The 26,990-nt window shown below is 49.2% G+C and overlaps 1 protein-coding gene across 8 annotated transcripts in view; it reads right to left on the bottom strand.

Annotated features, from left to right (window-relative positions):
* Nucleotides 1–372: 372 nt before the first annotated feature.
* Frmd5 (FERM domain containing 5) overlaps nt 373–26,990 on the bottom strand; it is a 252,087-nt gene continuing 225,469 nt past the window's right edge. For 4 of the 8 annotated variants that reach the window (XM_090318463.1, XM_090318462.1, XM_090318457.1 and 1 more), the window contains 10 exons: nt 24,166–24,263; nt 21,164–21,287; nt 18,215–18,302; nt 14,029–14,117; nt 11,616–11,679; nt 11,085–11,176; nt 9,919–9,993; nt 9,381–9,449; nt 8,693–8,799; nt 373–3,788 (listed from right to left, as the gene is read on the bottom strand). In XM_090318463.1, coding sequence (XP_090174589.1) covers nt 3,211–3,788; nt 8,693–8,799; nt 9,381–9,449; nt 9,919–9,993; nt 11,085–11,176; nt 11,616–11,679; nt 14,029–14,117; nt 18,215–18,302; nt 21,164–21,287; nt 24,166–24,263 — 1,384 coding nt within the window. In that variant the 3' untranslated portion in view covers nt 373–3,210. Of the gene's footprint in view, nt 3,789–8,692; nt 8,800–9,380; nt 9,450–9,918; nt 9,994–11,084; nt 11,177–11,615; nt 11,680–12,257; nt 12,345–14,028; nt 14,118–18,214; nt 18,303–21,163; nt 21,288–24,165; nt 24,264–26,990 lie in introns of all 8 variants that reach the window. The other 4 variants (XM_090318465.1, XM_090318460.1, XM_090318461.1 and 1 more) reach the window with 4 other exon arrangements.

The raw sequence follows: 26,990 nt of genomic DNA, 5'->3' as shown, positions 1-26,990 counted from the left end.
ACATTCTTAAATTATAATCTGTAACAAAAGACAGTCCTGGAGAGTGGCTTACAGCTATGTGGCTTCTGTAGTTGTGCATTATGACTGCTTCCCTTTGGGATCCCTAAGCTCATAGGCTCTGAATAAAACTAGTTACTTTCCTGGAGTCATCCTGCTTTTTGTTATGTGACTTTCTAATTCTCAGTTTTAGGTGGATAGAGACAAGCGATAGCTTCTCAGTAGGTGTTTTGGGGGTGAAAATCACAAAGGATTATATAAGCAAAAGTTGCCTTACAGATAGATCCCCATTGTGCACAGGACTTAGCTGTATAAACCCTCCATGATGTCCTTTTATCTGTGTGCTGATAATTTTAAAAAAGATTAGGCGCACTCTTCATGGTATTTAAATATTTATTTAAGTTTAAAAATAATCTTCATGGCACCAATGATTTTATGCTAACTACACACTGCATATGTAGAAAAAAGTACATTGCTTTGAAGGAAAATGTAACTTAAGAGTTTTTGGCACACAGGTTAACAACTATATATTTTTAAATGAGACTAAGAAATTCACATTTGCAGGTAGTTTACCATTCACTGCTTAACAATGCAGTTTGCTATCTTTCAATCAGTTATTTCCTGTGTTAGATGCTACTCTGCTTTTTCTACAGCAAGATAATTTCAAGAGGAAACAAGACACAGAACATAGAAGGGGAAAAAAAAACATTAAAAACAACAATTTTTAAATGATGGAGAGATACAAAAAAGAAAAACAAAGGTCTGTTATTCCGGCACTATTTGAAAAGCAAATTGATGGAAAATCTTCTATTTCCTGGGATAAGCCCTGGGTGGGTGTGGGAGAACCTGGAAGTTTCTGTCCAGCTGTTGAGAATGGTATGGACTACCACAATGTTAGGAATCGACACAAGTAACACACCAGGCAATGGAAAACGGCCCTTCTCTAGTGTGGATATGCAAGGTCAGAGGCGAGCCGATCAATCACTGCATAGAGACACCATAATTCTACAGACTGAGGTAGGAGCGCTACATGAGAAGGTAATCGGCTATGTGGCATAAGACAGTGGACATCCAAGTTAACACCAGCCTGTCTCCTGATAGCCTTTTCACCCCCGGAGTCTGTGCTAAAGGAAGAAGCCTTTGCTGTGTAGATGACCAGTGGCAGTGGCTGGTTGGTTTGAAGTGATCCCTCATCTCTCATTAGGATCCCCCTCATTTGTCACTTGATAAATTTTTTTTTAAAAAAAATTCTGCCACATTGTTGCTGGTATGGAAATGATCAGGTAGGCCCACTCATATTTTTAGAACTGACACAGTTGAGTGTTCCAGCACTTTATCTCGCTCACCTCGGCATCAGACATCTTGGTTGGTTTGTTGAGCACCCTGTGTACAAGCAACCCCAGTGTCTCCACTGGGAAATGGTTCTGTCCTGGGCCTTTCAAATACGCCAGGAACGGGAGCAGAGCAGTGCAGAGCCCCTTCTGGCTACATATTGGTCAGTTGGATTGCCTAGATGGTGGTTGGCTGTTTTTCTGAAATTCTGTTAAAACACAGCCATGATCTTTCATGTATGCATTATCTGTAGTTCTTTTTGTGCTATGACGACAGAGTTGTTGTGGCAGAGTATGGTCTACAAAACCAAAATGGAAAGTGTTTATTTTCTGGTTCTTCCCAGTAAAAGTTTGCTGGCCTGTAATCTAGATAAAAGTTTTTTTAAATTATATAAATCTCTTTTTTCCTCCAAACTCTGATTTTTCCACTGCTGTTAGGAGAGATGAAATTTGTGTTTGACTCAGCCCTGCATTTGAGCTCTGCCGCATCCTCAGATGTCAGCAGCTCCTCTGCTGTCATGTGGGTCCCAGGTGAGTTAGAGATCTCTCCCTGAGAGGAAAACAAGGTCTGCTTGTGATTGGTTTTTCGAGGTGCAGAGCTGGGGCCTAGGGACTAGCACTCACCCTTTGTGTCACTCTACTTCTGCAGCCCAGGTGGCAGATGTTTTCCTAGAACTTCCTTCCTGTGTAGATGAGGACAAGGGCCAGCACTGAGATTAACTATCAGTTAATCTCTGCCATAGTCACTGTCTTTTGTAGGCATTTTTTAGAAATCTAATTAGTTTCCTTTTTCTTTCCAAGGCTGTTTTTGTTGATCTTGGAATTTCCTGGTGTTTTTGTCAGGATCAGTTTTTCTGTCTTGCATCTTTTAGTTCATCAGGTTCTATTCTTTTAATTCATAAAGTAAAAACAAAAAACGAGTAGATAGGAAAATAATGCCTTTGTGTTAAAATATAAATTGAACCTCTTTGGGTTGGGGGTGAGGGAGTATCTACTGTGTACAGAATGAGCCCTGTTCTCTGCATCTTAGTAGGCGCTCGATTTCTCCTAACTCCAGTGTTTATGGCCTTATTCTGGCACTACTGAATCTACTTAACAGCCTAGGAGCCTATAAAACTCTTAAGGAAAAAAAAAAATCATAGAAGTCCCAGTTCATTAAACAAAACTCAGTGGCGACTCGCCCGCTAGGTTGTAGTCTAAGGGGGCAGACTTACCCCACCCTGCTGTGGTGCTGCTATGGTGACCGAGCTCCCTCTGCTTAGATTTGGAAAAAGGAAAAGAAAATCCAACTCAGACCATCATAAGCAGTGACTTTTCATTTAATCATTCTTCACGGATGTTTACTTTTTAAAAGAAGTTCTGTCTGGCGGGCACTGTCCAGACCCCTATCTGTGCTCTCGAGCCTGCCGGCACCCAGCATGCGGCACATGCAGGAAAGCTGCAGGGCAGAGGAAAACAGCTCTCTCTCTCATCTTTACCTAGCATCCCATCTGCTAGGTGACACTACTGCAATAATCGGTAATAGTAAAATAAATCGTTTTTTTTTTTATTTGGATACTTTCAAAATAATACACATCTATGAAAAAAAAATCAAAGTTCAAACCCAAAAAATTATCCTGCAAATCAAAGGATGAGATACAGAGTTGCTGAGCCTTCCTTGAAAGAACCTCCGAAGAAAACGGGTTTTTCCCAGATGGGTTAATGGGACACAAGCCTATCCTTTTCTTCTTCTGGGAAACAACTCTCCTAGGCTGCAGTGGACTTTGAGTCATGAGAGAAGGGCTGGGTGTATGTGCCGATGGTCCGCGATGGTCCCATTGCTGGGAATGGTAGCCGGGCTCCCTGGTCCACCTGGCTAGTTATTGGGCAGAGTCATGCCTTCTCAGGTGTCAATGAGCAGGCTCACCACTGAGCGGATTTTGCAGGCAAACCATCGCCTGAGGGGACAAAAGTATTGATAGTGGAATTGTTCAAACTCAGGGGTCTGTCGGATATCTCGGAAAAAGGCAATGTCAAGGTCAGACTCGGTAAGGATGATCAGGAGGAGGAGCAAAACAAAGAGGAGTCCCATGGTCACAAGGAGCAAACGGAGGACACTTAAAACAAACTTATTCACCTGTTCCTCCTCTGGCCCGCCGTGCCCCTGGCACAGGGCCCTTAGCTCTCCTCCAAGAGCCTCCACCTCTGAAGCAGTTGGGGTGCTCGCCTCAGACTCCTTTTCTTCCTCAATGCTGCAGGTGGCCCCGTTGATCTGCCGGGACAGCAGCATGAGCTCCAGGCTGTGCTCGGCCACAGGGGTGGGCAGCATGCTGTCAGCAGGGCTGTAGGCCTCATCCGCAATCACGGCTACTCGCTCATTGCTGTCTGCCCGGCTGCCTCTCACATGGGGCAGAAAGGTGTCCCCATGGGAAGAGGAACGCACAGGAGTAGAATGGGCACTGTCGCGTAGGGACTCGAGGCCTAGAAAGGAAATAGAAAGCACCTGGTAGGCTGTCCAGCAGCATTCATTCTTGGCATACTACACATGTCTAGCAGACCATCCGGAAGTCTTTTTTACTTATGCTTTTGCTCTGCATGCTGTTTCTCCTGCTTTTTGTGCTTTGATCCTGGATTTTTGCCCCAATGTAATTGGAGAGATCTGACACATGCGGTCATCTGAAAGCCACCTCCTGAGCAGATGGCCCTGAGACAAGGGAGTAAGACGATGTTCTGTATAGATTGGCTTCATCAAGTAAGGAGAGTCTATAATCATCGGCACGAAGCCTGTTTTGGATTTCTGTGGTTGCTGTCTGTCTCTCTGGCCTCCCAGTTGGATTGTGCTGACTGTGCCATGGTGGGGCTTCTCTGCTCTCCCTAAGTCCTGCCTGATGGAGAAGGGGGGTGGTCCGTGGTCAGCTCCCTCCTACAAGGATCTTGGCCTAGAACAGATGAACAGCTCCTCTACCTTTAGACACCTTGAGAGCACAGCAGTCTGAGAAGATGTATGGGAGAGGATTCTCTTAACATTTGTTGGAGGGAGGGTCTTTTGAACCCCCAAACTACTTATTCTCTTTAAGACATTTCCTCTCAGGGCTTGGGTTCCAGCTCCTGAGTGGAATATCTGATTTTCTATTTCTGGTCATCTTGGTGGTGCCAGAGAAGCTCTCTGGGCCTTGGTAGCAATGAGAAGAGCCAGGCCCCTTTTAATGCTTTCAGGAGACCCTCATGGCCCAGACAACTGCTCAGTGAAGGTTTGACCTTACCAGGGGCTGATCAGGGAGTTGTCGAGCTCAGAACCAGAGAGGCAGGGTGACTTTTCAGCAGCAGGTCTCACCTTGCCTGGCCCCCTTGTGGGTTGGCCTTGCCTGTCTAGATACCTTTACTACTTGAGCTTGCCTTAGCACGCATGGACACAGGTAAGGATTCTCTAGGGGAAGGAACTGGAAATCTGGGCCTCGGTGAATAGGGGTGGTGGAGGTGGGTGCAGGGCCTTTGCTTTCTTTTGCTTCCCACTATATCTGGGATGACAGGTACACCCCACCGTGTATTTTCTGTTGTAGTTTTGAGCTTTTTCTGCCGAGGAGCCACAGGCCTGCTCTCAGCCTCCCTTTTAGTAAGATTAGTAAGTATAACTGGCATGTGCCTTGTTCACATCGGTACACTGAGGTGGGGTCTTGTGAAGTCTTTTGTCTTGGTTAGCTTCAGAGTGGCCTCTGTCCTGAGTAGCTAGGATTATAGACATGAGCCACCATCTGGCTTGTTTTTTTTTTTTTCTATATATTTTTTATTGTAATTAATAGAAGGGTTATATGATATTTGCCAGATAGATGGTGCATTAATTCCCATACATTGATAGCCTTTCACATGTCTTGGTCCCCATTTCCCTCCCCCCCACCTTAACTTGTTTTTTTCTCCTGGTTCTGGGACTTGAACTTAGGATCTATGCACTGTCCCTGGGTTTTTTGCTCAAGGCTTCTGCTATACTACGGCTCTACTTTCAGCTTCCGTGATGCTTAATTATCTAATGGATTTTTCTGCCTGGGCCAGCTTTGAACCACGATCCTCAGATCTCAGCCTCTTGAATAACTAGGATTACAGGTGTGAGGCACCAGTTAGGTTTGGCGTAAGTTTTTAAAAATGATTTCGAGTGGAATGTCTGGCTGCTACAGGTGTCAGTGGATGTTAGTCCTCGGGCCGCATCCTTCCACGTCACGTTAGTACGGTTCTCACACGCTGCACTTTGTCAAAACTGCTAGTCTAGGGTGTGGCACAGCAAACCAAGGGGGTCCACTTTACCTTGGAAGCACTCCAGCGGATGCCCCAGCCCAGAGGTGGCTCTCGGGGGGCTCTCAGGTACCGTCATGAAGACCCTGCCCTGGACCCGGGTCCCCATCTTCAGGATGCGCACACTTAGGGGCCGAAGGCAGTGGTTAGTCAACCGGAGCTGCACTGGGACTCTGGTGTAAATCTTAACCAGACTCTTCCCCATGGCAGCCCGGGACGGACACCACTTCAGTGCACACCAGGCAGGCAGGGAAGGTATGGAGAGAAAATGGGCAGACAGCCCTAAAGACAAAGGATTGTCTCACGGCTGTGCGGGGCAATGTCTCCTTCCTGAAGGGAAGAAGCCAGCGCCCTGAGTGTCACCGCAGGCCAAGGCAGCAGCAGGGCGGTGTTATCAGGGCACTGGATTCGGTCAGAACCTCTTAGAGCCATAAAAAGTAATGCTTTCAGTCTGCACTTCTCTGCACTTCTCTCGCCGAGGGCCATATAAGGGCAGCCTCTCAGAGGGTGGGGGACAGGGAGGGCAGGGAATCAAGAGTGTCCTGTAGATCTGGGATGTAAGGTCACAGAGACAGGCTCTGCTTCCCATGTGGCATGGCACACAGCACTAGCTTTAGGTGCCAGAAGACGGCTGGGGCTGAGCCCTGGCCTCTGCTGGCTTCTCTGCTGCCTGTCTGCACTGCCCAGCTGCTCCACAGGTGCTGGGGAGGAGGGAGATGAACGGGCAGGACGAATGCACCCAGCCTCCTCTCAGCGTCAGGTCTGTCTGTGAATTACTTGCTCTTGGCACCCTCTACAGCAGACATTAGAGCTAAGCAAGTCAGGTGTTTTTTTTTTTTTTTTGCCAGTCCTGGGCCTTGAACTCAGGGACTAAGCACTGTCCTTGGGCTTTCTCAAAGCTAGAGCTCTACCACTTGAGCCTCAGCACCACTTCCAACCTTTTCTGTGTATGTGGTACCGAGGAATCGAACACAGGGCTTCATGTAGGCAAGTATTCTACCACTAGGTCACATTCTTGGCCCCTCATTGTTTTTGGAGATAGCAAATGAAGCTTCTCTGGAAAGGTCGGATGGTTTAAACTATTGCCTCATATTTATTTCCACTATTGGCTCTTCGTTTTTGTTTTTTATTTTTGCTAGTCCTGGGTATTGAATTCACAGCCTAGGCACTGACCTTGGATACTTTTTGCTCAAGGCTGGCACGCTGCCACTTGAGCCACGGTGCCACTTCTGGCTTTTTCTGTGCTAGGCAAGCACATTACCACAAGGCCACACTCCCAGCCCCTGCCTCATATTTCTTCACTGATGACACCACTTAACTGTCAAAATCTTACACTTTACACATTTCAAACAAGAAGTCCTCTTCCCGCTCTGTCCTCGGCACTGCTGTTGTGCCGGCTTACTCATCCCCAGGACACATGCAGAGTGTGGCTCTGGGCATCGGCCTGCAGAGCAGCACATGAGGCTGCTGAGCGGTAGTGGACAGTTGGGAAACTGAGGCGGAGATCTGGAGGATGAAGTGCTCTGGCTGTAGGAAATTGTTTTCCTCATCAGCCTCTCCCCTCCTGCCCACTTCCATTTTGCAAATAACCGTGAAGCATTTTGGAGAAGGGACATGCTGCTGCTCTAGGAGTGGACAAGTTCTGAGAGGACTCTGGAGGAAAAGCCAAAGCCAGGTGAGCAACAGGAAACTCAGAGAACTTTCTCCTGTCTGCTGGACTGCGCTGGCTAACCCTACACGGGAGCTACTTCAGCTGAGCTGCAGCCCCACCTCAGACAGTCTCGGTCTTTTCTTTTACACCCGACATTCATGCTAGCTTCCTCAAGGGTATCCTGCTGGCTTCAGCCTCAGGGTACATGGTCAGAAGGGCCATAGAGAGGAGAGAAGGGATTCACTTCCCCCCAGGAAGGGCCAGGCTCTCTTCTGCAGCTCAGCCTGTGGAAGAAGATTGCTTACAGCTTGGTGCAGCCCCACGCCCTGCAGAGTCTCCTCTGCACCCCTGTTCCATTCCACAGGAGCAGGCAGAGAAGAAGAATAAAGAATGCCTAGAAAGAGCGGAGCAGAGCTCCTTTTCATGCACTTCTTGCCCAGGTTTCTCTTGCTGCCTGTGCAGTCAGTGCTTTTTTCCAGCACTTCACAGAATTAGTTTCCTTGCCACCCATGAGTAGGCAAGGACCACGGCCCAGTTTACAAGTGAAGTATTGAAGATACTCAACTAAGGTTTGTGGTGGTCATCTGGCCAGTGTGTAGCCTGGAGTTACATATCCACCAGGTCAGCAACTACCAGATGGTCTATGGCGGAGAGCAGCTCTCACAGTACGGACTAACCAGAGAATAGAGGTAACTGGCCTCAACTCTGTATCTTCACTAAGCTAAGCACCCCCAGATTTTTTTTTCCCCTCAGTCGTGGGACTTGAACTCTGGGCCTAGGCATTGTTCCTGAGCTCTTCAGCTCAAGGCTACTGCCCTACCCCTTAACCACAAGAAAACAAAATGGTGCTGTGGCTCAACTGGAGATAGGAGTCTCACACACTTTTATCCAGCTGGCTTTAAACTGAGATCTGAGGATCTCAGCCTCCTGAACAGTTAGGGTTACAGGCGTGAGCCACCATGCCTGGCACACGTTCTTTCTTAAGGGATGTAGGAATAGGAGCGAGGGACCATACTGGACATGGGGCAGTGATAAGTGATTTGGGAGCAACAGCCCACATTTCTCCACCTGGAGGACAAGGTGGTGACAACTACGGAACACTTGGCTAAGTGTCTAGGCTGTCCCCATCATCTCAACCTATGGATACTGGTCCTATCTACAAAGTGAGTAGAGAAAGCTTCGTGGAAGGCCGTTTTAGAACTGCGTGGGCCCTGGTACACCTCACACACGCACCTCCCAGCCGTTGACACGGTTCTCCACCTGCCATCACGGGCTGCAGTGCAGTGGGTGCAGCGTCTTTACCTCACATCCAAGTGGTATTCTCATCTGCAGTCTTCTGTGTGCTGGAACCCCTCGTCCCAGACATGCAACTGCTATCTTGAAAGCAAATCAGCCTCACTTGAGGGTCCCTCAGAGGAACACAGTGCCCTGTCGAGCAGCGCAGGCTTACCTTCCATGATGGAGATGTGTACAGCTCTCCTTCGAGTCCTGGGGACACTGCTGAGTCGCGGGCCGTGGGTTATGGAGGGGCAGCTCCGGCTGGGAACCATCCCTGCTCTGAGGTCAAAGGGAAAGGGGATGCCATTATTCTGCACACGGGATGGTGGCTTCGAGAACTGCTTGGCTGTATTAAGTTTGGGTCTTGTGAAAACAAAATTCAGGACCTTTCTACCTCTGTCTCCGGGGTCCTGGTCACAGACTGCTGCAAAACTTCACCTCCTTATATTCCCCAGCCTACCTGCCCTTTTCCTTGGTGGGGCAACAGTGCCACAGGGTCTCCATGGAGTGTGGGAGCAGAGCCCCAGGATGAGAAATGTGCTCTGAGACAGAAGGAGCAGTCTCCTCACAGGGAGGAAGCAGAGGGCGTTCGTTATTGGGTCTAGAAGACAGGCTTGTGGAGATGGGTGATTTACGGATATACACGAGAGGAGGCTCTGGAGCTTTCCCTGTGGCTTTAGAGGAATGACTGATTTCAGGAGCAAGTGCTGCTGCTGTGTCACACACTGTGGTTTGTGATCAATATGGAGACAGTAATACCGCCGTCGAGAATCGAAGGATGTGCTGCCTGTCATCAGTCGGCGTCCCCCATTCATCCAGCTCACCCAGGTTTCTGAGCTGGGGGAGGTTTTGGCACTGACCTGTGTATTTCCGGTGGCTCCCGTTTGATCTTGGCACTTGACTCCATTACTTCCTTTGCAACTCGGCCACTACAAGCAGTATAATAAAAGCAAAGGAAGAAATTAAAACTGCATTCCAATACTTCTCCAAGATTGGAGGTGGCTGTGGCCTTGTCTAGAAATGGCCGGCGTGGCTTACTCCTCAATGAGAAAGGCTTGCCCGTTGGCAGTCTACCTCTACTCTCTCCATTTCTGGAGCCACTGTGGTTTTTCATTCCTATTTCGGAATGATTCCTCATTGTCTAGCATATCCCAATAAATTGCCAGCAATGAAAGCAAAACCCTTTAGACAGTGGGACACAAAGAATCTACTCTTATGTCTTTTCCTTACAACAGCAAAGGAACCAGATCTAAAACTGTGCTAATATATGCTAATTGAAAATAATTTGTAGGGAAGGAAAGGGAGAGAGCAAAAGGGTTAGAAGACAAGGAGAATTGAAAGACCCAAGAAAATGGTCCGAAAATAGATGCATCATGGCTACTTACTGTCACTATTTACCTGTATCGAAACCGGCTCCCCTTAAAGAATAAATTGCTGCTAGACACAGTGCGGACTTGGCTTGACTTCTCCAGCCTGCAGCAAGGTAAAGCCCAGGGTCACAAATGGTATCAGACAGACTAAGGCAGCCTGTTCCCAGGCAAAGGCTGCTTGACGTGATTCAGGAAAATCTATATAGCTTATGGCCTGGCTCTATCTTGCTGTGGACACAGTATGGGGTATAACAGAATGCCACCCACCCATGCAACTGTGTGACCTCTCTCCACCTCAGTCTTTATAATATTGTGAAGCTGAGACTGTTTGGCCTTATGGATCCCTTCCACTCTTAGTTTTTTTTTTTGGTGCCAGTCCTGGTCTTGAACTCAGGGCCTGAGCATTGTCCTTGGACTTTCTCAAGGCTAGCGCTCTACCACTTGAGCCTCATCACCACTTCCAGCTTTCTTTCTAGGTATGTGGTACCAAGGAATCAAACCCGGGTCTTCGTGCATGCTAGGTAAGCTCTCTACCACTAGGCCAAACTCCTGGCCAGAACCTTTGTTTTGTTCTGCTTTTTTTTTTTTTTGGCCAGTCCTGGGGCTTGACCTTGGAGCCTGGACACTGTCCATGAGCTTTTTTTGCCCAAGGCTAGCACTCTTAACATCTGAGCCACAGCCCCGCTTCTAGCTGTTTCCGAGTGGTTAACTGAGGTAGGAGTTAGGTGACTTTCCTACCTGGGCTGCCTTCTAACCATGATCCTCAGATCCCAGCCTCCTGAGTTGCTAGGATTACAAGTGAGAGCCATTGGTCCTCATCTGAACTTGGCCTTGTATAGAGCTGTTGTTCTAGCGCTCCAGGTCTCTGGCTCCACAGAGACAACTTGAGTCAAACTGAACCCTCACTGGCTTTTTCTGACGTGAACTTTAGCCACATAAAAAGAATTACTGTGCCAGCAGGGGTTGTGTGGGATTGTCTCTTAGACAACTTAGCAGCATCCCAGTCCCATACATTGCCTCTACCCTGCCTGGAGAGGCCCTGCGAAGGGACCTGGCTTGTACTGGGAAGCCAGCTCAGCCACAGGCTTCCATGTCCTCATTCTCAGTCTATCCAAGGCTGCCTGCCCACCTTTCTCTGAAAGCAACCCTTGTGATTCTGATCGCCGGGGCCTGCAACTGCACACGTCCACTCACTTGTAGAAGGCTTGGTTCTCAATGCCACATTTCCAGAGATGCTTGCAGGCTTCTGGAGTTGGAGCAAAATATGTGAGGATAATTTTCTTTTCCTGTAAGAAATTCCACATGGAATGAGCTGAATGTAGACAGGGGAGCACAGGGAAGGGACCCCTGAGCTGCTGACGGCCGCAGTACCATCTAGCAGGAGGGGAATTTCTGAGGGACGGCTGGGAAATAGCCCTGTTCAGTGGACCACCTCCCGCCGGGGGCGGTTTCTACCGGAGTAAGCTTCAGCTGGCACCAGGAGGAGCCAGGAAGACCCATGGAAAGAAGTGGCACAGTGAATCTGGAGTTGGCATGTGACAGGAAAGGGATCATGTGTGGACCCCTTTCCTGCAGTCTCTTGGATGGAAACTAGATGTCACCAGCATCTGCAAGCCACCCTCCACACCGCACTGTCAGGTTTTCACTGAGCTCTCAGCTGTGCATGCAGGGGGCTTAGCTATCAGCACCTCCGTCCACCCTGAAGAGAAGGAAGACAGCACTCACCTCTTTCTGACTTACATATAAATAAAAAGTCTTCCCTTCGAATTTCAGCTTGGTCACCTCATTCCTAAAAGCACAAAGAAAAGGCGGGTCACCTGGCTGTGAACTGCTGGAGCCACTGCTCTGTCTCGCAGGTGCCCAGCCCACCCGACTGGAAGGGGCTCCAGGCACAGACACAATTTTAGCCAAAATTAGAAGTGAAACAAGACAGCGGCCTTAGAGAACAGTTGTTGGAAAAGTTCAATCCACAGCGTCTGGTCAATCACACTAGAATGGTAAGGTGACAGGAGGATTTCGGGTTCATCAACAGTGGCTGTAGAAGGGAACTGTTTGCATGGAAGTGAGTCAGGGTGGAGTGTCTGGGGGTTGTTTCCGGGTTTGGTTCATAACACAGGTGCATTATCGGGACGGGACTATCAAATGTAAGATGCCACAGGTAGCTGATGAGGCCAAAGTTGAAGATAGAGCAAATAATGAAATACAACGCAACCAGATTCTGAGGGAGCTGAGTCTTTCAGTGACTGTGCCACTAGATGGAAAATGCAGTTTAATGCAGACAAATGTCAAACAATCTCAGGGAAGGGGCGGGGCAACATACCAGAGAGAGAGAACAGATTACATGGAACAGTCATGCAGCGTACTGACCAGGAAAGGGGCTTAGGGGTTATTGTAGAAAAATCCTTGAAGCCACCAGCCCAGTGAATGGCTGCAGTAAAAGAGGCAAACAGGATACTGGGGTACATCACCCGTGGGACAGACACAAATTAGAAGAAGTGACATGGTTACTGTACATGGCATGGCCTAGCTCTCACCTCCACATACTGCTCCCAGCCTTCGTTACATTTACACCCTGAAAAAGTGACTGGGCCTTCACTGGATGTCCCTGAGAGCCAGAGATCTAGCCCTCAGCATCAGTCACTCGACTCCCTTTCCGTGCCTGACATGGCTACTCTCTGGCACCCCGAGGTCCTCTTCTCCCCTCCATTGGAATTTTTTATTTTTCTGCCTGAGATACCACAGGAAGGTCTCATGAGGCACATCTGCTTCTATACTTTGTCATTTCTAGGGACAGTTTCTCAATCTGACTATGTACTAAGAACTGTGTACCCAGTTTTCTCTGGAACAAAAGTTCGGGGGGAGAATGAAGTCCCTTGTTCACTGTGGGCCCAGAATACATGGCTGGATCAGGATGATGGTTCACCACCCGTGAGTTTCCCAAGCCATCCTTTTCTCTGCCTGTTTGATTCCTTCTGTTTCTGTCCATCAGCCAATTATTAACCCCACTCAGACAGCACTGAGTGCAAATCCAGTGCTGTGTGGCTAGGTAGGCACAGATCCTTTAGGCTCTTAGAAGGCAAGAAAGGAAGCAGTTATTTTTTAGAAGTGAGGCTGGGTTTACTTCTGTTATGAAGAAGTCCAAAAGAAGCATTGGAGCCTGGTGGCTTCTAGGATAACTTAGGGACTGGAACTGATGGAGGTTTCCAGCTATTCAGGCCTCTAAACCAGGACTTCCTAAGGTAACTAGTCCCTGCTTCCAAATGTGGCCCTCTAAGCCAGGTGCAGGTGACAAACGCCAGTAATTCTAGTCAGGAGGCTGAGATCTAAGGATCGTGGTTCAAAGCTAGCCTGGGCAGTAGTCTATGATCCAGTGAACCACTAAAGAGCAGGAATTGGAGATGTGACCCAAGTGGTATGGCGCTACCCTTGAGCATAAAAACTCAAGGACAGCACTTACTTGAATTTAAGCCCCCCCCCCAAAAAAAAATGGTTCTGTAAGGAGTGGACTTTCCCTCGTGCTGTTTATCCACGCTTATTAGGCTGGGGCCTAGGATGTCTACTTGAGCCAGACATCCTAGCAAAAGGTTTTCCCAGATATCCAAATGTCATTCAATGACCTGGCGTCTGCCCTAACCATCCAGCAGTATGGACCCCAAATAGAACAAAGTGGGGGCAGGAGAGGAAGCAGTTCAGACTAGTAGCTCAGTGAGAACACCTGTCTATAGGGAAGGGAGTATGTGTGGGAGTGGAGGGGGTGGGGACGTGACTCCTAGAGACTGGTATTAGTGCCACCTCTGAGGGTTGGGTGAGCCCCTCCCTATCGGCAGAGATGCTCCCAAACCCCCTCAGAAGGGATCACAATGGTGACACGCTAGGTTTTCTTGGGAACTTTGCGGCTCTAACATTGGGTCCGGTCCCTAGACGAACCAGGAACCAGTCAGTCTCCCCTCCCTTTCGGTGTCTGGACAGGCCGATGGCTCTGGGATGCCCCGTTAGGTCCCTAGGAAAAGATCCACCTCAGGACAAGTCTTTGGAGAGGGCTCTGAACCGGAAGTGCCCATCACAGACAAAGGACATGGGAACTATAGCCCCTAGGGGTGGGTTCCCCAGAGCCCGTTCTGCAGATGAAGCCACTCACCACTTGATGAAGTGGACCCTCTTGTTTCCCTGGAGAACAACAAACCCAAAAGGAGTGAAGGCCAGAAAGGCAGCATTTCCTGACACATCCTGTAACGGGAGAAAGGGTGGAGAATACTTGTTTACAGGCACGTGGGGTTAACCCCTGCACCAGCTCACGAGGGAAGAAGGCCATTTGGAATCATAACAGTTGGAAGTCCCAGCCTTGGCACTGCACAGCGGTGTGTTGATAAAATACTTATTGGGCTCCAGTGTCCTAAGCTAGTAGATCACAATGACACCAGATAGACTTACAGTGCTGGGCATGGTGGCTCATGCTTATAACCCCAGTGCCTTCGCCCCTGGGCTCCAGGGCTGGGGTCTTGTTCCACCAGCCTCCACCTGCATTCACTGTACGGGAAGGGCCTTCCCACAGCCGCTCTCCTCAGATCTCACATGGGAGCACGGCTGACAAGGCGTCTCCTAAAGAGCTCCAGTGCAGACTTTTTCTTTTTTTCTTTTTTTTACCAGGCCCTGGGCACTGTCCCTGAGTTTCTTTTGCTTAAGGCTGGCACCCCACCACTTGAGTCACAGCGCCACCTCCGGCTTTTTCTGTGAATGTGGTAGTGAGGAATTGAACCCAGGGCTTCATACATGCTAGGCAGGCTCTCTACCACCAGGCCACATTCCCAGCCCAGTGTTGACTCGTATGTGCTCTGTGACCAGCTCAACTTCTTCAGAACTCACTTTCCTCATTTGTAACAGGAGGATGACACATACCTGGAAAACTACTGCCATCTGACCCAAATGCCTTACTGCTAGTACAAGGCCATTTGGTTGGAGACAGACTGGCGTTGGTCACATGCTCACAAGGACACCACTGTGCCCTGCACACACTCATCCATCCCAGGCTCACCCCAGCACTGTTATTCTGCCCAGAGAAAGGGCTTTGGGAAGCAAGGCCCTGAAGTGGGACCATCTGGCTCCCTCTGCCCGGTGCCCACCAGTTCCCTTCTATTTTAGGGGTAGAAGAAGAAGCAGTGCAGTTTTGTTTTGTGTTTTAAACCATATCCTGTCGAAACCAATTTTCTCCTTGTCTATACAGAGCAAACATCAACTGGTATATGCAGTACATCGACATCATCATCATTTCAGAGGGAATTTTCCTGGGGTTTGAACTCAGGGACTGGGTATTATCCTTGAGCCTCTTTGTGCTCAAGGCTAGCATTCTACCAACTGAGCTGCAGTGCTATACCTGGCCTTTTCTTTTTTTGTCGGTTGTGGGGCTTGAACTCTGGGCCTGGATGCTGTCCCTGAGTTCTTCAGCTCAAGGCTATCATCCTACCCTTGAGCCACCTCACCACTTCTGGTTAGTTGGAGATAAGAGTCTCATGGTCTTTAGTACCTGGGCTGGCTTTGAACCAGGATCCTCAGATCTCAGCCTCCTGAGTAGCTAGGATTACAGACGTGAGCCACTAGTGCTTGGCACTCAAGCTGTTCTTAAACTTTCAATCTTTCTGCTTCAGTCTCCAGAGTAACTAGGGCTAAAAGCAACCCCACATCCCACATCCAGCTTTATGTTGTTGTTTTTGGTGGGTCATGGGACTTAACCTCTGGGCCTGGGTGCTGTCCCTGAGCTCTTCAGCCCAAGGCTACCACCCTACCCCTTGATCCACACAGCACCACTTCCTCTTTTCTAGTGGTTAACTGGAGCTGAGAGTCTTGCATTCTTGCTCAGCTTTTTGGATCATGGCTGATGCTCTACCACTTGAACCATACCTCTAGTTCCTATATTACATTTTCATATGATGAATGTAAAAATTAGAGGCCTGTGTCAGCTCAGCTCCTAAATAAATGCCATCTCTACAGAGGGAAGTAACTGAAAAAGGACAGTGCTGAGACCAGCTGTCTCGGTATCTGTGAAGGGGCAGCTACTCCATGGTCCCCCATCAGTGGGCGACAGCGCCAAGCTACAGGAGACCTGAGCTGGCATCCAGCTTCAAAGCCAGCTTGGATCCTGAGGTTGGAGAAGAATCAGGGCCAGGGGGTGAAACAGGGCAGCAACGGGCCTCATTCCCCCCTGCAGCAAGGAGAGTAGAGGCCAGACAGGGCAGCCTGTGCGAGTCTGGAATTTGGGTATTAGTACCTGGGTATTAGTACTCAGTGTTTGTGGGAGCGTCTCCTGGTCCTAAAGACCAGACAAGGACTCTGGTGTGCATGGGATAAACAGCAGCTTCTTAAGAAGAAAGCCTCGCCCAAGCGTTGCTCTGCTCTCATTTAATTATCAGAACGATTCCTCTCTTCTCTTCTCCCTGGGGCTGTGTGTCCCAGATTCCCTGGGCCCAGTAATTGCCGCTCTGTTAATAGAAATCATCAGTATTTATGACACTGGGTGCTTCAGCTTATTTCCGTGTTCCTTGTAGCAACATTAAGAGGAGTGCCCACTTAAGAAGAGTAAAGGCTCCCGACTGCTCTAGGGGCCTGGGAGGGCTAAGGGAACATGGCAGGGTCTGAGAAGCAGAGCTGAGGTGGGCCCAGAGCCCCCAGAACATACCATCCAAAGCCCAATAAGAAGACCACTCCCATCTCAAACCCAAAGCAAGTGTCTGGGGGCTTTTTTCCAACATGGCTACTTAACAATGGGAGGTGACCTGAGTTCACATTCTTGTTCTGCCACTCATGGCCTCCCAGAAGACCAGCCTTCTTGTCTATGAAACAGGGAATGCTGGCTGGGGCTTCCACAAGAACGAACACAGAAGGCCTCCACAGAGCCTGTCGTGGAAGGCCTGCCATATGTTTGCTACGTCCCTCCCTCCATCCACCCCCTCCTCCCTCCCTTCCTCCCTTCCTCCCTCCCTTCCTCCCTTCCTCCCGTCCTCTTGCAGAGGTTGCTGCTGTGGGTTTGACAGACGTGGGGCCGGGCCCAGCAGGAATGGGCACGCATGCCGGTATGAATGCGCCACCCAGCTCTTCAGCCTCTCTGTGCCCGATGATGGAGGAACTCAGGCAGCGTCAAGGCAACTGGATGCGTGCACTTAGTCACGGATGACGATGCCGGGGCTCAGAAGCCTCCGAAGGCTTTGGGGGGAGAGCGGGATTGGAGCCAGCTGTCCCCCCCACACTGTGCTCACTCTTCTGAGGTCCCCTGCTGGACAATAGCTATTACACAGGGCAGTGGCTTGGGAAGCTATGCAAATAGAAGTCCGTCGGTCCTGTGGTGCCCGCACGGTGCTGGCGGCTGCTGGCGGCGATGTGGGGATGAGCAGGGGCTCGAGGGCCAGTATTTGCAAGTCTCAGAGAAAATGCCGGTCTGGACAAGAACGCCAACACCGTCAGCAAGGAGCCCAGGGGAATGCTGCGAGTGCTTTGTCTCGTTTTCTTTTTTCCCCTGTCCTGAGGATTGAACTCAGGGCCTTGCCTCGGCACTTGCATGGAAGCGAGCCAGCCGGAAAGCGCGTCTCCAGCGCCTCCAGCACTGCTTATTTTCAAGCGAGGGGCTTGCTTTCTACCTGGGCTGGCGGGGGCCTCCATCTCCTCCTCCTGTCACTACTGCACCCAGCCTCCCTGCTTCCCCCAGAGCCGGGGTCACAGGCTTATACCACCACAGCCAACCACTGGCTGAGATGGGGGTCTTGAGGACTTCTCTTGTGACCTGCAGATCACAAAAAGCTGACATGAACAAGCAGGGAGGACAGGCTCAGGCCAGGCGGGGAGGCCCCGAGAAGGAAGCACCTTCAACCTCCAGAACTGACAGTTGGTGCTGTTGAAGCAGAGGGCCGCCTCCGCTCATCTCTGAAATGGCAGGCACAGGTGGGGTTCTTTTTTTGGGGGTGTGGGGTGGTAACAGCTTCCAGGCTGGTTCCTGCCTTACCCTCACAGGTGCAGAGTGGAATTCCGCATGCCCGGAGGCTCTGGGTGCCTCGTACCCTGGCAGTCAGTAAACCCAGGAAAGGAGGAACCTCCACATCCGCCCTCTCCTTCCCACTGAATTACCAGGGCTGCGCAAGTGGGGTTGACTCGTAATGTAGGCTCACTCCGCCTGGGCCCTGGCCTTGAGGTGGGGCCATAAAGTCATGTAGTACTGAGTCCAGCGATTCCCACAGGGGACATTCCCCCTGGCGTCTGTCACTGGGAAGGCCGTCTGCACACACCGCAGGGAGTCTCTTGGCACTGGCGCACTGTCCTTCCCCATGATGGCGGGGTCTTACCTTACACGGGTGAGGATCCACTCCATATGTCTCCAGTGTTTGTGCTTTTCTTAAGAAGTTCAGCTCTGACGTTGCTGGTGTTTGGCCACTGAAATAAAGAGAAGAAAGTGAGATGACCTCGGGGTTTCCTGTTTCCACAGCTCCTCCGAGTTAAACGCTGCAGGAGGAAGAGCTCGGGGTCAGCCAACGCTGACCATAGCTACTTGGGAGCCTGAGAATGACAGGGTCGCAGTGTGAAGCCAGCAGGAGCACAAAAATCCCTGAGACCTTTTTTCAGTGGTAGAATCTGGCTATGGTCTACCTGGCATCTTGGCTCCAACAAGGAGCCCAAATAGGGAGACCACAGTCCTGATAGATGCCTGGTCAGGAAGTGAGACCATATCTCAAAAACAACCAGCCGAGCCAGATGCTGGTAGCTCACACCTGTAATCCTAGGTTGAGATCCGAGGATCGTGGTTTGAAGTCAGCGTGGACTCATCTTCAATTCAGCTCTAGAAAGCCGGAAGTGGCGCTGTGGTTCCAAGTGTTAGAGCGTTAGCCTTGAGCTCAAGGACAGCAGCCAGGCCGTAAGTTCAAGTCACACGACTGACAATACATCCCCCCCCAAACCAGCTGGCAAAAACAGTGTTACAGGCATGGCTCAGTGGCAGAGTTCCTGCCTAACATGTTTAAGACACTAAGTTCAAACCCTAGTATGAAAACAAAAGTGCTTAGGGAGACAGGCATGGAGATGGTGGTCCTAGCTACCCATCTGCCATTGCAGCTACTTGGGAGGCAGAGGTCAAGAGAATAGTGGTTCGAGGCCAACCTGGCAAAAATGTGTAAGATTCCATCTCAGTCAATGGCTGAGTGTTGTGGTGTGAGCTTGTCACCCTAGCTGTATGGAAAGCATAAAGAAGAGGATGGCATTCTGCGCAAAAACTAGGACTGAGAAAGGTCTGAGGCTTCTTCATATGTGGTCTGGAAGGGCTGGTCCTGGCTTCAGGACCCTCAACACAGGCATCATTTCTTTGGGGATTCCCTGGAAGACGGCTCCAAACATTTCCTGAGATACTCCCTGCACACCCCTCTGAATGAACCGTGTAATCCCACACAGGACTGGGTTTGTCCTAATGTTCACCACAAGGGGTCACTATTTCCCTAAAGCTGCTGTAGAGAACCGGCAGGCTGCAACTGCACAGGGAGGGAAATGCCACTTCCTACAGACGTCTCCATCTCTCTGGAGGGTCGGCAGCCTCTCCTGTTACTTCCCATGGGTAGCGATGCAAAGGGCGAGGGGGTTAGCGATGCAAAGGATGAGGGGGTTTTGGTTCCTATGTGTTGGTAAAATCTCTGAAGTTGAATGGATTTGGAGAAGGGCCTGGTTGGGGAAGAATCTACCTTAAAATTGACTAGTCGGCTCAGAACAGTCCTGCCTTAGGATAGCAAATACACAGACATTTTAGAGATTTAAAAGATTAAATCTGAGTACATATGGTAGCTTCTGCCTGTAATCCTGGAATGAGGGAGAAGCGAGGGGGAAGGGGCAGAGATCAGGAGATTTGTGGCTAGCTTAAGGAAAAAAAAAGTCAGACCCCAGGTTAACCATAGGTGTGATGAGGTACGGTACAGTAGCAGCTATGTAGGAGTCCTATATAGATAGGAGGACTGCTGGCTGAGGCTGGTCCCAAAGAAGACACGAGATCCCATAGGAAAAATGACAAAAGAAAAGGTTGGAAGCATGGCCTGAGTGCAGAGCTGGCAGGCACAAAGCCCTGCATTCAAGCCCCAGTACTACAATGAAATAACATGCCGAGCCGGAAGCTCACACCTGTAATCCCTAGCCACTCAGGAGGCTAAGATCTAAGGATTAAGGTTCAAAGCCGGCTCAGGCAGGAAAGTCTGTGAGACGCTTATCTATAATTAGTCACAGAAAAAGCCAGAAGTGGCACTGTGGCTCAAGTGGTAGAGTGCCAGCCTTGAGCACAGCTCAGGGATAGTGCTCAGGTCCTGGGTTCAAGCCCTTCAACTGACCAAAAATAAATAAAACAAAAAAACCCCACGCACACATAACATTTGGTTTCTTTACAACACTTCACATGTGTCTTTTCTCTTCACAGTTCATTAGTTGCTCCAGTGTGGTACATAAAAGGGAGCCCAGAAATCCTCCTCCTGCTTTTCAAAATCAGCCTTTGAAGAAATCTCTCATACTGGTGTGAAGCCACACTAATGCTGTTTTATTGGCTGTCACACTCTGGGCAAACTAAGAGATGCTGAGAAGCCAGCTCTGGTAGCTCGTACTTGTAATCCTAGCTACTCAGGAGGCAGAGATCTGAGGATGGCAGTTCAGACTCAGCCCAGGCAGGGAAATCTGCAATTACCCACCAGAAAACCAGAAGTGGAGCTGCGGCTCCAAGTGGTAGAGCACTAGTCTTGAGCAAAACAGCTCAGGGATAGCGCCTAGGCCCTGAGTTCAGTCCCATGATTCAGATTCACTGGAAAAAAAAAGATGCTGAGAAGGGCAAAGCTCCATACTTGAGGCTATTTCTCTACATCCTGTCAGGGTGAAGACATAGCCCCCAAACCACAGAACCCTGGTGCGCCCCCTACAGCTATGAGCTGGGGATGGGGGTCCCATGAGGTGCTACCTGTGACTGTCACGGTCAGTTTGTAGGCCAACCTTCTTTTTACATCCCCATTCAATTTCTTTTCTTCCTTCCCTTCCCCCGTCCACTTCTCCTCTCTTTCGCCTTTCCCTTCCCTTAGTTCATGCTTCTTATCAAGTGAAGCCAATACCTTTCAAAGGCCAACTCCTTTCATTTTCCCAAACCGCTCGGCTGAAGGGTGGGCTGTTCCTGGAGCCCCAGGGTCAGGAATGGGGGGTGTCACTGTGTCAGTAGCACTATCCAGAGAGCAGAGTTTGCACAGCTGTGCATGCTGGGGCCTGGGCCTGGAGCCAGTGCCACGTACCTGAGTTCTGTCTTGTGAATCTCAGCAATTTTCCTTTCTAGTTTCTCAGAATGCTTTGGAAAGAACTGGAATTTGGAGCTGTAGCCTTCAGGGTGTTTTCCAGGGTCATAATCTCCAATCTCCGCTTTTAACAGAAAGGAAGGAGAAAACAATTAGGCAGACAGGCAAACTGTCACTGGCAAAGCAGCAGGAGATTAACACACCGAGCAGGGGCCAAAGCATGCACAAAGCACATGCCTGATGACTTGGAAAGAGCACGGAGTAGGCTCTGCCGGGCCCCAGGCTGGCCTCTTAGGAGCACTCCGAGTCTTTACCCGCACAGGTGTTGACACTTGGGTTGACATCAAGTCCAAGTAGAGACAGGAGGACTGACCCTGGGTCTTGAGGACACCACAAGTAAATTCGCAATAAAAGAGCAGAGGCCTTTCTGCAGCTCTCGGCCCTTTATAGCCACATGAGAAGTGAGCCTGGCAGTAATACGGTATGTGTGAGCTTGAACAAGAAAACAGGTCGGACATTGAAATCTCCTAGTGAGTATTTCAGCGGGGGCCAAGGCAAGTTGCTGAATGTGCCACGATTCGACTTTCAGTCCAAATGAGAAGACTTGAATACTCATGGAGGGCTGCCCAGGTGTTGGGTCCCTCAGAGGCCTGGAGAGCAGGACCAGAAGGGCTCTGGGCTTGGAGCATTAAGTTCTGAGGCTGAATTCTCAGTGTCTACTAGGGTGGGGCTCTGTGCTCTGGCCATGCCCCAAGTTCACCTCAGATCAGCAAACTCTGGGGGGCTGCGGGCCACACACGCTGGCCAGGAGCCAGGACTCTCTTATTTCATCAAAATATTAAAGCAACCACCACAATCACAAAAAAAATCTATCTTCAAATGACTTGGGAATGTCAGTTGTTTAACAAGAGACTGAAGGTTTTCCTGAACATATGAGATGAGCTTAAAACTTGGAGTAATTTCTTTTGATTTTATTAGAAAGCAACAAATAGAAAACAGAAATGTCTGACCCTGACTTTATTTTTTTTTTTTTTTTGGTGCTGGCTCTGGGGGTTGAACTCAGGGCCTGGGCACTGTCCCTGAGTTTTTTTTTTTTTTTTTTTTTGTCCAAGGCTTGCACTCTGCCATCTGAGATATAGCCCCACTTTGAGATTTTTGGTAGATAACTGAAGGCTTTCCTGCCCACGCTGGCTTCAAATACCAGTCCTACCAATCCTCAGATCTCAGTAGCTAGAATAATAGCTACTGGTACCTGGCCCATTTTTTTTTTTAAATTTAAGGAAAAACAGGAAAGGAATAATTCAGTGTAATTATCAGGGTGGAACCCAAGGCAAGGTCTGAGTTTACAATCTGTTTTCTCTTTGAAAAGGAATGGGACATCTCTGGCAAGCTCTTGCTAGTCTCTATTTCACTGATGGTTGACAACAAGTCTCAGAAATCAAAATGGCAAGGGTCTGACTTACATTTCTTAACTTTTTTCTTTTTTGGTAGGTCATGGAGCTTGAGCTCAGCCTGGGTGTTGTCCCTGAGCTCTTCAGTACAAGGCTACCACTCTACCCTTGAGCCAAGTCCCACTTCTCATTTTCTAGAGGTTAACTGGAGAGTCTCAGGTCCTTTTGTGCCTGGGCTGGTTTTGAACTTTGATAATCAGATCTCAGCCTCCTGAGTAGCGAGGATTACAGGCACCACGCCTGGCCTGACTTACATTCTTTATCACAGTTGTGCTATCTTTCCTTCCAGCCAGCACTTCTAGGAGTTCACAGATTTCTAATCAAGAGTTCTGATGCTTTGATGGGAGCTTGGGGTTATGGTGCTATGGTCTACAGTGGTAATGACAGTTTCAGGCCTAAGGAGCAAGAGAAGTCTAAGCAGGGACACTTGAGTAGCTGGATGGTTCATTAAGTCCATAGATCTCTCTGATGTCTTTTTTCTTTTTGTTTCGGTCTGGGTACTGACTGTGTGAAGTTCAACTCTTATTAGCACATTAGAAGATGTGCTTGTTAGTAAACACTTTTAACACTGAAAAGTGGGGGCTGAAAGGTCTTTATTTTAATTTTTTGCCAGTCCTGGGGCTTGGGGCTTGAACTCGGGGCTTGAGCACTGTCCTTGGGCTTTTTCCTCAAAGCTGGCACTCTGCCACTTGAGCCACAGCACCAATTCTGCCTTTTTCTATGCATGTGGTACCGAGGAATCGAACCTGGGTCTTTGTGCGTGCTAGGCAAGCACTCTACCACTAGGCCAAACTCCTGGCCCCTGAAAGGTCTTTAAAAATAGTTTCCAGAGTTCCAGGATGCTTCACATCTTGGAGATTTCCTTAAGAAGACAGGAAAAGAGGTTCTGATTTCTTTCCAGAATCTCAGAACAGTATCAGCCAAAGGCTCAAGGCAAATCTTCAGTCAGAAAGACATAAGGGGCCGGGTGCAGTGGCTCACATCTGTAATATGAGCTCCTCAGGAGGCTGAGATCTGAGGATCGAGATTCAAAGTCAGCCTGGGAACTGAAGACAGAGAGACTCTTATCTCCAATTAATCACTATAAAACTGTAAGTGGTGGTGTGACTCAAGGGGTAGGGTTGGTAGCCTTGAAAAAGAAATAAATTTCATAAGGAGGCTGGCTATAAAACCTTCCTTTTTTTTTGAACTCAGGGCCTGGGTACTTCCCTTGGGCTTTCTCAATGATAGAGCTCTACCACTTGAGCCACAGCACCACTTTGGGATTTTTCTGTGTATATGGTACGGAGGACTCAAACCCAGGGCTTTGTGCATGCTAGGCGAGCACTTCACCATGAAGCCACACTCCCACCCCCAAGACCTTCTATACAGGTTACTCCTCAGTGGTTCTGGGCCTTCCTGGCTCCAGGGAGTGGCAGCAGAAACCGTGAACCTGGACTTGGCCTCAAGTTAGATACTGTCTAGATCCGTGAGGTAGTCACGTGTGAGAAGTGAAGTAATGTAATCAGTACTCTGCATGGAAAGCACATTTATCCTGTCAAAAATCATTACCTTGAAGGATATAAGCTGCTAACAAGGCAGCATCAGACGTTTTACAGAGGAGGCGGCCGTGGTACAGATCCCTTTTGATCTGCAGGAAGACTAAATACCTGGAGAGAAAACATAGAAGGAGCTAGAAGGCATTTCTTTCTTTATTTTAAAGACATAAATATGTAATCTAAGCCTATCAAGATTTTTGTCAGGACATTTTTTGTTACATTAAAAAAAAAAAACCCTCATGGAGTAGAACAAATACATTTTCCATTTCTCTGGAGGCTCCTTTAAGTACTTTGCTCTGAATTGGTTTGAAGTTCAATTCAAAACAGCCTGTCAGTCTCCTCAGCCCAGACCTGATGCTTCCTGGTGGTGGCAGTGCCCCTCCTCCACCTGCCACCCCGCCACCCCACCACCTGGGGTCAAGAAAGCAAGCACTAGTTCAGTCCAGGGCACGAAAGGAAACCAGTGTCATCAGAGATGGGCAAAGTGGACCTCCCTTCAGCTGTGGGCTTTCCTTTGGGCTCTGAGCCCAAAGCTCTTAAGATTTAAACCCCAGGGCTGCCCAAAAACATAAAAATAGAACACATTGAGTATGTTCACAGATCTTATACTCCTCGTTTTATACTTGTGCTTTGAGCGTGGGCTTGGGAATCAGTGACTCGGTTCTAACCACAGAACAGCACAGAAGTCATAGTTTCTGGCTTCTGAGACCAGGCCATTGAATCACCACACCTTCCTCTCCATTCTCTTTCCCATGGACACTCACTCGCCCTGCTTGAGAATGCTTACACTGCCCTGTAGAAAGGTCCATACAATAAGGAGCAGAGCCAGCAGCGCCATCTTGGAGGTTAATCAGACCTCGGGACTATGGCTACATAGCCAACCTCCAGACTGACCCTGAGTGGAATCACCCACTTAAGCTGCCTCTGGGTTTCTGCCCTTGCACAAACACTGAGAAAATACATGCTCATTTCCTTTGCCAGACAAACGCAGGTAAGGATCACAACCCTGTGTGAGTAATGGAAATGTGGCAAAATTCCACCAGTCTGAACTGAGAAATTGGGCCCTCCTGTGACAATCCGAGTTTTCTATTGCTTCTGTTTTTAGCATGAAGAATACAACATAGGATTCCATGTCTACCTGATCATGTAAAAATGACCAAAGAGAAAAGAGGACTGCTGAAAAGGCAAGTTCAAGGTCAGAGTCAGGAGAGACACTAGCAGATGACTGAGAACTTGGGGCTTAGAGATGCCAGAAATTGGTGAACAGAACTGAAGAAAGCATACAGCCTTCTCCCTTGAGACCTTGCTCTTCAAAGTGTACTCAGCATATCTGTGGTGCCCGCACTACTGGGGAGCTGAGATTCTGGACACTATCAGATCCACCCTATGCTCGTTCCTGTTAACAAGATTCCCAAGGTGACCTGTGTGCAGATTAAAGTTTATGCTGGGAGGGTGTGGCTCGAGCCCCTGCGTTCAAATCCTAATACCACTACACACACATCCATACATACACGTATGTATACACATATGTACGTGTGTATGCATGCATGCAAGTCTGTATGAAATTACAGAAGCACTGTCCTGAACTGCGGCTAGAACAGAACACTTGCCTGGCATGGGCAAGGCTCTGGAACCAAGCCACGGCACCCAAACAACCTCAAACCCAAAAGGCAGCATGGTCCATTGTTCAATGCACCTGGTAAGCACACTGGAATGGATGGCCTCCTCAAGCCACAGACAAGCTTAGCATTTCAGCAGGCCTTGACTCAATTCTTTTTCCTTCCACCAAACTCACTCTTCCCCAGTGTTTGCCAAGAAAAGCCAATGGAAAACAGACATCCCACAGAGTGAATGATTAAGACGAACCCACCAAACCCAGCTTGTCTTCATCCTGCTTCCCACCGTGAGATGCCACATGGTGTGTGGGAGAGAGCAAGCGGCACTTCTCTGCCTCACTGTTCTGACTTCTGCCTTCCGCCGGCCTTGGCAGGAGGTGGATGTAAACCTTTGGCCCTTATTCCTTACTGTTTACTTCCTGGGCCTGAATCCCTGCATCTCTCCAGCTTGGCTGCCCAGAATCAAGGGACGGTCGTAATGGACTATGTATTATTTCAAAGAATGACATGAATCTGGACAGTGGCTTCTCCCTTCCCCTCCAGAAGCAGGTCAGAAACTCCTGGCTTAGAAGCGCGCCACGGGATCCTCTGATGACCCTCCATGGGGACACATGCTGCCTGCGCGACCAGGCATCTATGGATGCATGCATGCCGGGGTCTCAAGTGATGCAGAGGGGACACAAGGCTATTCTGGTGATGGGACAGTGCAGGAATTCAGAGGCAAGGGCACAGAACATTCTTTAGCAACACCATGGCACAGAGAGGCAAAAAGGGAGGAGCATCCTGAACAGTCAAAGCAGCCTACGGAGGACAAGAAAGAAACTCAGGAAAGGACCCTCACACAGCTGCAAGGGAGAGAGCTGTGTGCGATTTGCCTCCATTTTCTGCCTCAGTGGCTTCCAGTGCCTCTGTGTTCCCTCCCTCATTCTCTTCTTCCTTCCTTCCTTTTCCTTCCCTCATTCCTTTCCTTCCTCTGCCAGTCCTGGGGGTTGTAGTCAGGGTCTGGCACTGTCCCTTAGCTCTCTTGCTCAAGGCTGGTGCTGTCATTTGAGTTGCAGCCCCACTTCCAGCTATTTGGGGGCTCATTCGTGATAAGAGTCTTGCAGACTTTTCTGCTCTGGCTAGCTTTGAACTACAATCCTCGGATCTCAGCCTTCTGAATAGCTAGGATTACAGGTGTCAACCACCAGCACCACGCTTAAATTTCCCCTAATGAGTCTAT

Source organism: Megascapheus bottae, chromosome 25, assembly GCF_031878675.1.
Source record: "Megascapheus bottae isolate mThoBot1 chromosome 25, mThoBot2.hap1, whole genome shotgun sequence".
Classification (NCBI taxonomy): domain Eukaryota; kingdom Metazoa; phylum Chordata; class Mammalia; order Rodentia; family Geomyidae; genus Megascapheus; species Megascapheus bottae.
Note: the sequence above shows the minus strand (reverse complement) of the source record. Positions and strands in the feature narration are given on the sequence as shown.